The following is a 13,393-nucleotide window of genomic DNA, read 5'->3' as shown; positions in this document are numbered from 1 at the left end:
TCCGTCTCCAGGCAAGAAAAGCAAATAAGTATATTTCCCAAAATGTCAAACTATTCTTTAAAGTAGGCCTACGTTTGACTCTTTCTGCTGCATACAACTTTTAAAGCAAAAGCCAGGCTAAACAGGTTTACATCTACTTTAGGTTTACATTTGAAGATGTCTTCTTGGGTAGGCTGTTCCAACACATTGAAGCATAAAATCCAAAATTATTCCAAATTAAAACCTCTTTTTTTTTTTTTACTTAATTCCTACTTGTTTTCCAATCCAGGGGAGTGAACATGTGCTCTGAAGTAAGAGACCTTTCCAGCCAGACTGTTTGTCCTTTCTCTGTGCTGCAGACCACACGTCTCTTTCACGCAAGTGGTATTAAATTGTACTTCAAGATGTACTGCCCAGAGAGGAGTGCATGCTGATGGCACTGATATAGGCCTGTCTACTTATCTATCTATTTATTTTCCTTTGTACACGAATGCCAGCAGTGTCGCACGCCAAAACTGTTATGTGACTCAGATTGATTGTGGCAAATCAAGTCAGTGTGGAATCCGTTCAAGTGCTTTTTTGTGTGTATATGTGTGTGTGGGCTGGAGCGTTTGGTGATAATTCAGCTGTAAATGAGTAACAGCAGGAAGAGATGCTGCAGATGATCAGTGATGTTCCTTCTCTGAAGAAAGTGATGATAAGGTTCCAGAGTTAAGTAGGTTACCACACACAACCCGTCACAGGCAGGCTTGCCTATAGCCTACTGGCTGATCACCAACTACCTTTTTTCCAACTGAATTTCCACATGTCTTTGGAGAAAGTGATAAAGAGAAAGCCAGCAAGGTGAAAAGGATGCCTGTTGTACATCTGTGAAATCTATAAGTACCTTGTCTGTGAAATGTTAACATTTCATTGTCAGTAAAATGCATTAGCTCGCAGACAGTAGGACACACCCGGAAAAGACTGAAGGTTTCCAGACTACTCTTCCAAAATCCGCTCCACCTACACCTTCAGGGGATGACCACTTCCAAGTGATTTAATTCACTGGAAAAAGCGACCACCAGCTCCATGTTCATGTGATTACAGCGGGTTTTAAGAGACAGACTCGACTCAGTGTCAAGTGTTTGCCCTCGAAAATCAAATGTTGCATGTAACTACGGTAATAGACAGAACTGTGTTTTACCTTCCGGAGATACGATCATCCGCAGTCAGAATGGAGTCAGAGAGCGAGACTGGAAGTAATAAGAACTTTAATCTCACTTAGATCATGCAGACAAAACCTCTCATCTATCTGTGCGGCGCAGAGGCTGATTTCTATGATTTGCTTCCATTCATCTTGTTTTCAATCTGTCTTTTATGAAAAACAAAATAACTCAAGAAAAACTTAACAAGAAAGCAAGATATGATATGATTAACACTGGGATTTCTTCTAACCCTTTGAAGGACTTTCAAATGGAAGTTAGGGTGAAATGTGCATGAAATAAGTCCCTTTAAGGGATTAAACATCTGAATTTGATCTTGAACAGACAAAGAGTAGGCCCCGAATGTTGCTTCTGCTCCTTCCTCTGCTCGTACATACATGATTCAGGTGTCCAACTCCTTCATTTAAAGTGTATTTACCAGGCAATGAAAGATAGGACTAAGTCTTTAAATGCAGCATTTGAAGGGAGGTGTGTGGATGAAAGGCATTTAAGGCTTTTTAAGTGATGTTTGTGTAGTGTAGGCCCTCCTGAAGATTGACTGATTGAAGACTGTAGTGTGAGAGTCTGTGTGTGAAGTAGAGAGAGAAAGAGGATGAGACAACCATTGTCTTCGTTGTAAAACTCACTTTCACAGGCTTCAAAATGTCTCACTACGACTTCCAGTTTCATACCAGACGATTCAAAAAGCCGTTACAAACCACACAAAATCAAAATGTGTATGCAGCGGCCACACGTTCGGATCTTTTTTTTGTCAGGTCATTTCATTCGCTGCCATCCTGCTGTGGTCTTGATGACTCAACACTAAAGTTGATCAACTTTAACAGGAAATAAAATAACGTCAACCCCACATAGACCGGCCTGAAATGCTGTGCAATGAGTCCCGTGCAAAACATCTTTACCTTTTCTCACCCACATTTGTTTCTGTTCGCAGTTTCCATCGCAGGGTGACAAATTGTACTCAGCAAATAAGTCTGACTGAGGAAAAACACACACACACGCACACACGCACACACACACACACACACACACACACACACACAGCCTCAATGTGAATTAGAGGAGCATGATGCCATAAAACAATACCAAGAAGTGATTGATTTCCCAAACTGCAGGGCATGAGCAGCGGTAGTGAGCTGTCTCGCAGACGGGCAGTCTCTGAGTGCCCCAGCCAGGGACGGGATGCTATGAATGATGCATGGCTTTACCACTTCCTAAGGCGCCCTGCTATATGAGGTGGCTGAGTAACTGAACAGACACATAGTGCACGGCGACTTGGAGAAAACAGACTCTGAAGTGAAAAACTGAGAGAGACATGCAAATCTGCAGCAACTCTGAACTCTGACGCTCACGTTATTGTTTCAGAAAGCAAAAGAGAGAACCGGTTTTACACACAGCTACCATACTGTGTGTGTGTGTGTGTGTGTGTGTGTGTGTATGTGTGTGTGTGTGTGTGTGTGTGAGAGAGAGCCTGCACACATATGGGTGTATGAGTGACAGCAAACATGCACAAAAGCACAAACGTCAGTGTCAGCTGTAGAGGGTGTGTACCTCCAGTGGTACCTCTCACCATAAACCACAGCGCACACACACACACACACACACACACACACACACATATTCACACACACACTTTAAATGCCCATAAGCCTCACATACAGTCAGTCGATCCAACTCTATTTCACTCAATGACACCATCATGGGATGCTCAGGGCTGTTGATTTTGGGTTTTGTCCTAAATGTTGCTCACTGCTTGGAAATTCTGGGTAAGTCTGCATTGTTACAACCCGTCCGTGACTGTCAGCTGTTTATGGGCTTATTTTACTGGCCCTCAAGGTCTTGTTTAACCTGTGGCATTTACACTAAACAGTGCTGCTATGGTTTTCCTAAGTGATTAGTCCAATTATAAATGCAAACAGGCAATAAAGCCACATGCTGGATGCAACTTGAACGTACTGAATAATAACTATTTCTGCAATATATTGCTGATGGAATGTTGGTATTGTCACTCCAGCAGTTATCATTATTATCGACCAGTGGTGTCACCTAAAACCACATTAGTTACCTTTACAGCCTTTAAAAGTGAATGTATGAGGGTCATTAAGGTTTTTCTTTGTGTAAGGGGAAAACCCTCTGCAGCCTACCGATGTTTAGATTTTCTACTGTACGCTTTTCAGGTTCAGTATGAAGTCTTTGTTTCTGCTGTCACCGGGACTCCCAGCTGGAGATGAAAGTTTGTGAAACATGTGAAAAAGCTCTGTTTTTTAAAGTCGCATTTGTTTACCACATCCCCAGTCTGTGAAGGAAGAGTTGCTGTGCACCACTGGTGACTGGTTGGTGAGAAAAAGAAGCCCCTAGGGCTCAGGAAATATGATGCAGTGCATGCTTTTTCCCCCCTCTCAGTTATTACTTAGTTTGTATCCTTAAGGTGTGCCTTTTCCACGCTTGGCTGACATTTATTTTGGCAATAACCTGCGAGGGCAAATGAATTATACACCCACAAGGCATAATTGAACTGATACAGCATATTTATTTCTCTCCCTCTGTGTCCTTTCCTCCTAAAAGGCTTTGGAGGCTCTCCACATTGTTTCCATTTGCTGTGATGTATAGTAGGACCAACAGCGTTTCAGCTTTCAGCTTTTGATGCAAACAGTTTAGTTTAGACTGCAGCAGCTGGCTGTATGTTCTGTGCTTTTCCATGAAGCAGTGCAGCAGAATCATTTTACTCATCATGCATCTAAAGCTGAATAGAGCCTCTTGGCTTCAGTGGGCTGATGGGGCAAGCTGTGTCCTCAAGTGCACTTTGATAAAGTCAGCAGAGGAAGCAGGATGAAAGGGACTTTGTATGCTTTAGAGGCTGCACCCTGTCCTCTCTGCAAGTGTTAAAACCTGTCAGCTTCTAATATATGTCCTCTCCTCTGAAGCCTCCACTAATCGTGGCTAATTTGTCAACAGTGTGGAGGGGAGCAGTCGTCGGTGTCTGGATGGATCAGGGTGTAACTTTTGGACTGTTTTCATTTCATTAACATAATGGAGTCCTCTATTAAATGTACACTTAGGGGACAAGGTTGCATTTGTCAAGTGCAGTTGTGTGCAAAGTCCATTTCCTGTCGTCAGCCCTTTGATTATTGGAGGGCTCCTCCATCTTTAACTTATACATTCATACCAGTTTTTGGGTTGCAGCTGTACGCTTGTTGGCCACGCTAGCGGCAAAGATGGCTCCATTGGTTTGGCCGGACTGAAATATCTCAACAACTGTTGAATGGAGTGCTATGAAATGTTCTATGGACTTTCTGGTCCCCAGAAGATGAATCCTATGGACTTTGGTGATCCCTGGACTTTTCCTGCAGCACCTCCATGAGGTTGACATTTGTATTTGTATTTGGTTGCCCCCCCCCCCGGCATGTCAGCATTGTCATCGTGAGCGTGTTAGCATGGCTGCAGAATAGTCTTGTCTATATTGATTAGTCACTGGCACGTTCTGATTATGATAAAATGAGTAAGAACCTCATAACTACTGACTCATCCATCACACTTTCATTATAGTGAGAGACAATAGGATGTGCAGAAACCCCTTTTACAGGCACAACAGTGGACATCTATAAACCTGCTGTCTGTCACGAACAATCCCATTTTCCCCCTGAAGTCATTTCTGCTTTGCTACTGTTTGCACTGTTGGCTGTTCAGGTGAAGTTATGACATCTCATTTTGTTGTTTTGTATCTCAGGTCCAGGTGTTGAGCCAATTATTGAGATCACACACAACATCACAGCATTCCTGGGAGAGGATGTCTACCTGGGCTGTAGATATCTGGGCGAGAGCGAGATCCAGAGCGCCGACTGGAAATTTAAATCCAAAATTAAATACAAGCGACTGGCAGGATTTGTTTATGGTAAGGTGTTTAACCGCGATGGCTTCTCAGAGCCAGACTCTCTCACCAACCTCACAGTTAAGATGAACGTGTCCAGTGTGGAAGTAGAGGGAGAATACATCTGTGAGTTTTCATTCGAGGATGAGGATGAGGATTGTCATGACAGCACATTCCTCACTGTAGTCGGTAAGCCAAGCCAATAATGCATGTATTATTATTTTATCATTCACCACTATGAGAAGAAATCAGCCTGATGAGGTTGCCATAATTGCCAAGTTGCCAAGACATGCCTACTTCCATGTTTCCTTCATTCATTCACAGCTCGGCCTGACATACAGATCCTGGTGGATGCAGAGACCATGAACGGCTCTCACTACCAGTCGGTGTCATGCTCTGCCGTCGGTGGCAGGCCTGTGCCTCACATCAGCTGGTTGGTTGACGGCCGTCCTCCTTCAGATTACCCTTTTACTGTGGACGTGAGGGCAACCGATCACCCAAACGGCACCTTCACCCTGAGCAGCATCCTCCGCTTCCCCACACACCTGCAGGACGAGGACAGCGTTACCTGTGTGGTCCAACACCCGACCCTCCCAAGCCCCAAACTCACCACAGTCAGGGTGGAGACCTACAGTAAGCCCACACTCACAGCTGAGCGGGTCTGTTGTTGTTGTGTTTGTCCATCTGTGTTGTCAGCCAGGAGCAGGGAGCATATTGTGTTGCATCACCAGTCAGAGTCTTGTGATCGTGCATCATGACTCAGCATCTCACAACACAATAACTTTCTCCTGCTGATTTTTCACGCTGGCCGTTCCCTCCCACTCTGCTCCACATACACAGTGACAGACCATAAATCACATTGCACAATGCAATGCACTCATGTGGGAATGCACCCTTTTCACTGGCGTCGAGTATATGGAACACCATAATGCAGCAACAACCCAGTAACTAATTGATAAGAATATCATACCACAGTGCAGCGTGCAATTTTGTGGCTGTATTTCTGTAGTTAAATTTTTTTTATCAAAAACCTTTTACTCACATATTGCAATTTTGGTGAGTGGTGAAAAACATTTTCCAAATTCAACTTCAATAAAGTTCTTGCACACTATAAAGTATTAATGATGGGTGCATACGATCAATGAGGGGGATCTATAAATCCAAGACACTCACTTTATTTACTCACAATGACGGTTTGTTAAGACTTTTATTAGGTCAAAAGCTGCGATGATCTATATGTTCATGTTAACAATGGATCAAATGACTATAAAAGGGGTCGATTGTGGTGATGAGTCCATAGAGAATTCTGCCGACTCTGTAGTTTCTCTGAGCTCTACTGAGCATTTTAACATCTTTTCAACTCATTGTTTTGGTTTTCAGGCAGCTCTGATTAATCCACCGTGCACGGCTCAGCACCGAACAACAGACAGACACAGTTAGTGAATGGCTAAGGAGTTGGTAGAGACCAAAAACAGAGCTGAAAGGGAGTGAATATGGGACATTCGCGAAACACAACTACATGCTAATGTTGCTCTGTATACTGTATGCTGAATGCTTAAAAGGTATGTCAATGTTGTATTCACAACTTGTCTCTGATGTCTCCAAGTGGCCCCAAAAAATCAGATTACAAACAGATACATTTACAGTTTTTTATTTCTTTTTATGTAGCATAATTCATCCCCAGATAATACTTTGCACTTGTAAATACATCTTGAAGTCAAACATGACTCATGTAAAACTTTAAAGCAAAACTTAAGCATGTATAACCCAAGCTGGCAAGAAACAGCTAGTAGCAAAGATACAAAATCCTCACAAGTTTGGTTTTGTTGTCACCTTAACTTACCCAGCAATGTTGAAGTTCACACCCCACATGTAGGCAATGCTTTGGTTCCCGTGTTACATGTACTGCCTCTAGCACACATCAGACAAAATAGGTGGCCCGAACAATCGAAGTAAATGCTCTTGTGTAGTAGTGCAGCATAATGCCGCTCATTAGGACCATTTCAATTTGGTCATCAACCTTTAAATGCTCTCATGAGACAAAACTCAATTTTTTAGGCAGATCCCTGCATAGATTCAGTGAGTGCACGTACAGCAGATTGTACGGGAACGATCCCATTAGTATGAGCCAGGCCAGCCAGCTCATTTGTCCGAGATACATTCACATCCCACTGAAGTACCACAGCTTAGGTAATTTTCCAGCTGCAGTGGTTAAATCCACACAGAACTGTACAGCAGGTGTTAACAGATGACATTTTTAAAGCCAAATTGCATTAACTCACTTTAATCGTACATTCCCTTCCCCAACACCCAGGCTCATTTCTCTTACTCATTAGGGATGGCTGGCTATTGTATGACACCACGACTTTTATGTATTTGATAATAGACTGATCTCTGCTGATTCCCTGCATTAAAGGTTGTAGTTCTCTCAGCTTTGGTTGGACAGCAGCTGGGCCAGACATCTGCTCTCAGCTGCAGCCCGGCCAACAGATGGGACAGGTGATAAGCCTAAGTCAGCACTCTCCAAAACCCAAGCAGAAGCCCCTTACGGCTTGTGTTTAGCTCATCCGGCCCCGGCTTCCTATTCAACAAAAACACCCTGAGCCTCAATTTGATATCTGACTTTTAAATTTGCTGGAAAAAAAACATTCGACCTTGTGAAAGGATAAACTCTTCTCACTTTTCTTCCTGCTCTTTAGCGAGGCCAAATGTGACCATTAAAGCGGAGATTGTACAACAAGGAGGAAGTGAGTTCTGGGTGGTCTCGTGCATTTCGTCTGGAGGGAGACCTGCCGCTGACATTGTCTTGGCTTTGAACACAGACGAAGAGCTGCAGAGAGAGGACAGTACAGACTTAGACATGCAGACAAGCTCAGTCGTCCTCCCTGCAACCGTGTATGAGGGGCGTAACGTCACCTGTATGTTTGACCACCCCACATTTACACACAAAGTGTCACGAGACATAACACTGCAGTCTTTCTGTGAGTATTATCAAGGATTCACCTTTGAAAAACTCTGCTGATGCTCATGAGGTAGAAGTTACAGAGATGTACTTTCTATTCTGTAGATTTGTCAGTTCAGTCGTTGCACTCAGAGCTGATAATCAACAGTGATGACCTCCAAGGCACTGAATCTTTAGAGGTGCAGGAAGGACAGAGTGACACCGTCATCAGCCTGAAGGTCAAGGGGAATGTGCCACATTACAACGTTACCTGCACAAAGTAAGAAATATTTGCTGATGTAATGGCAACCTCTGGCCTGGAATTGTATTTTGTATTGTATTGTAAGTGTCTTGTTTTCTTTTTCTCTTGGAAAGAATAAAAAATAATATGGGGAAACTGACAGAAACATACTGAAATATTCTCAAAATCAATGCTACTTTTTTCTTGTGCACGTGACTGAAACAATACGTACCCTGTGGAGGATGTGGTAACACATTTGGTGGCACCAAACCACAAGTGACAGACAGCAGGAACCAGATTCAGACATGTTTCCTGACTGAAATAGCAGTCATATTTTAATATAGGTAAAATATTCAAACTGAAGCATGAAGTCCTCTTTGTATTCTTACTTGTGTTTTCCTCTAGAGATCACGGGCCCTTGCCTGAGGGTTTGGAGCTGGTTGGCAGCAGCCTCACAGTTCAGGGTCCTGTGGAGCATCAGCATGCCGGCCTGTATGAATGTTTCTTCTCCTATCACCATCTTAAAGCAGCGCTGACGTTTAATGTCACTGTTAAACCTCAAGTTTTCCAGCCTGGTAGGTGACACTGCATATATTTCAGATTTGTGAATTTTCTTCATTGTCTGACTATGAAACATTGATGTGGAACCTTCTCTCTCCTCTCAGTTCCTCCCACAATACGAGTTGATTTGCAGACGGAAGATGGACGCAGGGTGATTGAGTGCTCAGCAGCTGACGCTTCTCCTGCAGCCAACATGTCCTGGCTTCTACCAGAGGGTGTGTCTGGAGTCTCTTGGTTCAATTTCACTTCTCATAATGGAAGCCACTCTGTCAGGGGAGTTTTACTCCTCCCTGCCTGCTCGCCTTGGGAGCTCACTGCAGAGTGTGTGATAAATCACCCTGCGTTTGAGGAGCCACAGAACAGAAGCATAACCCTCCCTCTTTGCGGTATGTTCGACAAATCAAGCGATGGATAATTTTTGTCTGAGTAGCGGACATATTTGGCCGTATAAGCAGCATAAATTTTCATCTTGTTCTCAAAAGAAACCCCTCACTTCTTGTAGTTTAATTTCTCTTTCCCATGCAGCTCGCCCTAACATCACCATCACCTCTAGCACTGAGTGGAATGACGGTGATGAGTACACAAAGGTGGACTGCTCTGTGGACAGCGTTGCCCCTGCAGCAACCATAACCTGGCATGTTGGGAACAGTGACAACAGCATCAGTTATCTGTCTGAGACTGAAGTCCAGGCTGATGGTTTGGTTTCGGCCTGGAGCTCTGCACGCTTCTTGTCGTCTTTGTATTCTGGTCAGAATTTGATGTGCACGGTGGAGCATCCGAGCCTGGAGGCACCAGAAAAAAGAACAATACACATTCTTGTGCAGAGTACGTTAATTCTTTCTTTGAGATATTTCACTTTGTGATTCACGCAAACTCACACAGCTGCTCATCCCTTCCTGTCACCCCTTGTTTTCTTTTTCAGAAGCCCCTCTGTTCAGTGTGTCTGTGGTGAGACAGCAGGGCTCTCCCCTCTGGCTGGCAGTGTGTGAATGCGGAGGGGAGGGTGTCGGGACGAACCTCGCCTGGATCCTTCCTGAAAATGCTAAAGGCCAAACATCTCTGCACTCAAAGTATGAAGGTGTCAATAAAGCCAGGCTGACTTATCAGTTCCCTCTGGCCCTTCATGAGGGGCAGGAAATGACCTGTGTGTATCAGTTTAAAGATGGAGCCACAGAGAAAAAGACCATCCACATCCCCAGATACCGTGAGTTTAACAGAATCAATGCTCCTGCACACTTCAGTCACTCTAAATGTTGTAATTCACGTAAATGCATTCAGTGATACAAAGATACAAGGTTTATCTGACTGTTCTGCAGATATCTCCTCTGTGAGAGTCTTAAACCACACGACTCCTCTGCAAAGCCGCTACGGTGGTGAACCCATCGCACACAGACTGGCTCTCCAGGAAAATCATCACAAGCAGAGAATACTGCTCCGAGTCGAAGGCAACGTGCCAGAGTACAACCTCAACTGTAAAAGGTTTTCAAATGATTCCTCTATTATCTACCACCTGATCATCATGAGGAAGCACCTGTACGCACAGTGTTCTGCACAAAATTCAACGTTTTCCCCACTTTAAGGAGTTAATACACTCAAAGTTAACAATTATCAGCCTGAAAATGGATATGGATATCATCCAGCATAATTTGGACATTAAAGTATGAGTTAAGATATATTCTATATCTTTCTCATTGTCAACAAATCCCATGAAAGGACCTAAACCAACAATGAAAAAACATGGGCACTCATTTATTTTGAGTCAATTCCACAAATACTCACGAGAGCACATGTGTATTAATCTGTGGCTGAAAATAGCCCCTAACTACTGCATGTTTTCTCCTGTTTGAGTAACATTTGCTAAAAACTACAGTGCCCAGCTGATTTAGGAAATTACTGAACCTTTTTGAAACAAATTAAACTTCCTATTTTGGAATGTTTATGTCTCTAGTTTAGGAACAGATGAGGTACACACAGAGTATGAAAGTCAAACTATTGAGAGATGGACTAACACATTGGGTGGTTGGTTGTTGGTCTTTTCAGCTGATTTGTGCACAATAAGAAAAATATCAAATAATCCTTCAAAAACAAATTGATTTAAAAGTCACTTGTGTTTCAGGAGTGATGGCTCATTCGTCCAAATGGACGGGGCTGCAATGGTCTTCCAGTCAGAGCTCACAGAGCAGGATGAAGGCCTGTACAGCTGCCGGGCGTCCTTCTATCACCACGCAGCCACAGTAAACATTCAGGTGGAGGTCACGAGCAGGGACAAACGGCTTGGTGAGTGTTTACCGTGTTGTATCTTCCATCTACAATCAGAGTTCACTCAAACATTCTGATCATATCAACATGTTTTTAGTTTCAATATGAGGTTTGCTGAGACTTTGGTTTAATATTTGTGGCTTAAACAACTGTATGAACATGTATGTGTTTCAGTACTTGCGGCTATGATCTGCGTGTCTTCGGCCTCAGCCATCATCCTCATCTTCATCGTCACCCTGTGGGTGTGCTGGTGAGTTAAATGCCTCCACAGGTGACAGGCTGCAGCTCGGCAGGTGATGTGTTGACAGGCAAGTGAGGGCAACGCTGCCGGTGGCAAGCGATACGAGACAAACAGGATGCGTGGATCGTTAACCCAACTCACCAAAACCCCAGTACCGTGCTGTTATTCACAAACAGGAAGAGAATGTGGCTGAAGCAGACAGGTGCCTCTGCCACCGCAGACCTGCTTGTAGACAGGTAGAACATAGATAGATAGATAAACAGCTTCTCCAGTTTCCTGCTCTGGCTTTTAGCAGTGTTACTTGTGGCACTTTCTGCAGTAGACTTCTATTTGCTGGCCCATCATCATCAACACCACATTGCAAAGCGATGGTAAAAGGTTCAAAAAGTCCACATCTTCGGAAGTTATTAGTATAATGAAATGCGAGCTGCCATTCATCAATGAGAAAAATCCACAAATCCATCTCTTAATCTTATTGCCGTTGGAAAAAAGAGTCAGTGAGTCACTCGTCTTTTACGACTGATGTGGGATATCTGTCACGATCCTATGGCTTCTGCCAGCAGAAGTTTCCACATTTTTCACATTCACTGCCAAATCGAACTTCTCTCAAGAATGTCTGGATCAGATCAGGCCTCGCTGCTGTGAAGAAAGCTGCGCTGTGCAGCACAACAGTGGTTCAGAGGCTATTTCAATAGGCCTCGCTCTCTGGTCACAACATTTGGTCAAGGTGCCATTGGTTGACAGAGCCTCGGCCCCATTATCCCTCGCCCCAGTGGGAGGGTCCTGTCAGGCTAATTTGGGAAGGTCAGTCACACAGCGTACAACAAGCGTACACAAGAAAACATGACTCCCCGGGAGAAAAGCTATTTTGGGACCGTCAACCCCCTTCACCCTCCCCTCCAGTACTAGGGACACTTTATGACGGCTGCAGGTCTTCATTGGGTTGATGTCACTGAGGTCATAATGTACAAAGCGAGCTGCTGCTTCTGACATGAGAGATCAATGGTGAGGACTCGGGTCGCCACTCGCTGTGTCCATTGATAGTCCTGTAGCATAATGCATTCACACCTGCAACTTGTCCATGTGGACAGAACTCAGAGGGTCAGATTAAGTCACAGTGCCATCTAGTGGTGTTGTTCAGCCCTATTGTTCACATCATTCATTCACTATTTTCTGTTTTGTTTTACAGCAAAGGAAATAGCAGAACAAAATATAAGGTAAGGCTAAATTCAGTCTGCAAGTTTGTTTTCCTTTATTAAGATGTTTTTCAGTGTAAATTCATCCTGTTATTATGCAAATCTGAAACCAAAATGAACAGTCTCTCAACCGGTTTCCTTCTTTTCCCTTGCTGCTGCACTCCCCCTCTCTATAATCACAATCAGGAGTCTGTCTCAACCTTGACCTCTCTGATGACGGAGCCCGGCTCTCCTCAGGTGAAGAAGCAAGCAGGGACAGAGAGCGACAGTAAACTGATCAGTTACTCCATAGTCCTTGACATCAAGAGTACAGTGTGAAGATAAGAAGGCTCTGGAATACACATTGTGCTTTACATTCTGCACAAACTAGATATGAAGGCTTACTGGAACTGCAGCATTGTTTAGGATTGCACTGTATTTTATATGAGTTCAGCATTAGAAGTGAAATAATCATTATTTTTGTATTGAAATATGAGTTATTCTTAAGGTTTTTAATTTTGACTGATTGGCATTAATGATTTAAATGCATTTTTTCATCTTACTTGAATTGTGTAAATTTTTATGCACATTGTATTTTCTGTTATTGTCAATAAAATCCTCAAAATATAATTATTTTTCCAATTTGCAGTTCTGATTAACTTGTTTCCACATGGCTGCACTACAACAAACACATCTCCACATATAGTAGAGATGACTTTAGCTTCACACCATCTGCCCTTGTGATATCTTTGGTCGACTAAATTAGTGAGCAGCATCTGTTGTGACAACCGGAGTAACTCTATAAATAAATTGTCATACAGTTCATGATCCAGATGCAGACACACTTATCTTCAGCCCACTTTAGGTTGCTGTGTTGTTACACCCTCTTGTGGCAAATGATTACAAATACAACTGAGTGAATCAGGTTC

The 13,393-nt window shown here is 43.4% G+C and overlaps 1 protein-coding gene across 1 annotated transcript; it reads left to right on the top strand.

Annotated features, from left to right (window-relative positions):
* The first annotated feature begins 2,810 nt into the window (after window positions 1–2,810).
* On the top strand, window positions 2,811–13,094 carry LOC141770688 (uncharacterized). Its single transcript, XM_074640521.1, has 14 exons — window positions 2,811–2,944; window positions 4,906–5,235; window positions 5,371–5,679; window positions 7,746–8,027; window positions 8,114–8,267; window positions 8,634–8,803; window positions 8,894–9,175; window positions 9,315–9,614; window positions 9,712–9,993; window positions 10,106–10,268; window positions 10,906–11,066; window positions 11,223–11,298; window positions 12,479–12,506; window positions 12,672–13,094. The coding sequence occupies exons 1-14, from the start codon at window positions 2,878–2,880 to the stop codon at window positions 12,801–12,803; spliced, it is 2,736 nt and encodes a 911-aa protein (XP_074496622.1). The 5' UTR covers window positions 2,811–2,877; the 3' UTR covers window positions 12,804–13,094.
* Window positions 13,095–13,393: the final 299 nt, after the last annotated feature.

The sequence above is a fragment of the Sebastes fasciatus genome, chromosome 7 (genome assembly GCF_043250625.1).
Source record: "Sebastes fasciatus isolate fSebFas1 chromosome 7, fSebFas1.pri, whole genome shotgun sequence".
NCBI lineage: Eukaryota > Metazoa > Chordata > Actinopteri > Perciformes > Sebastidae > Sebastes > Sebastes fasciatus.
This window is presented reverse-complemented; position numbering and strand designations above follow the sequence as displayed.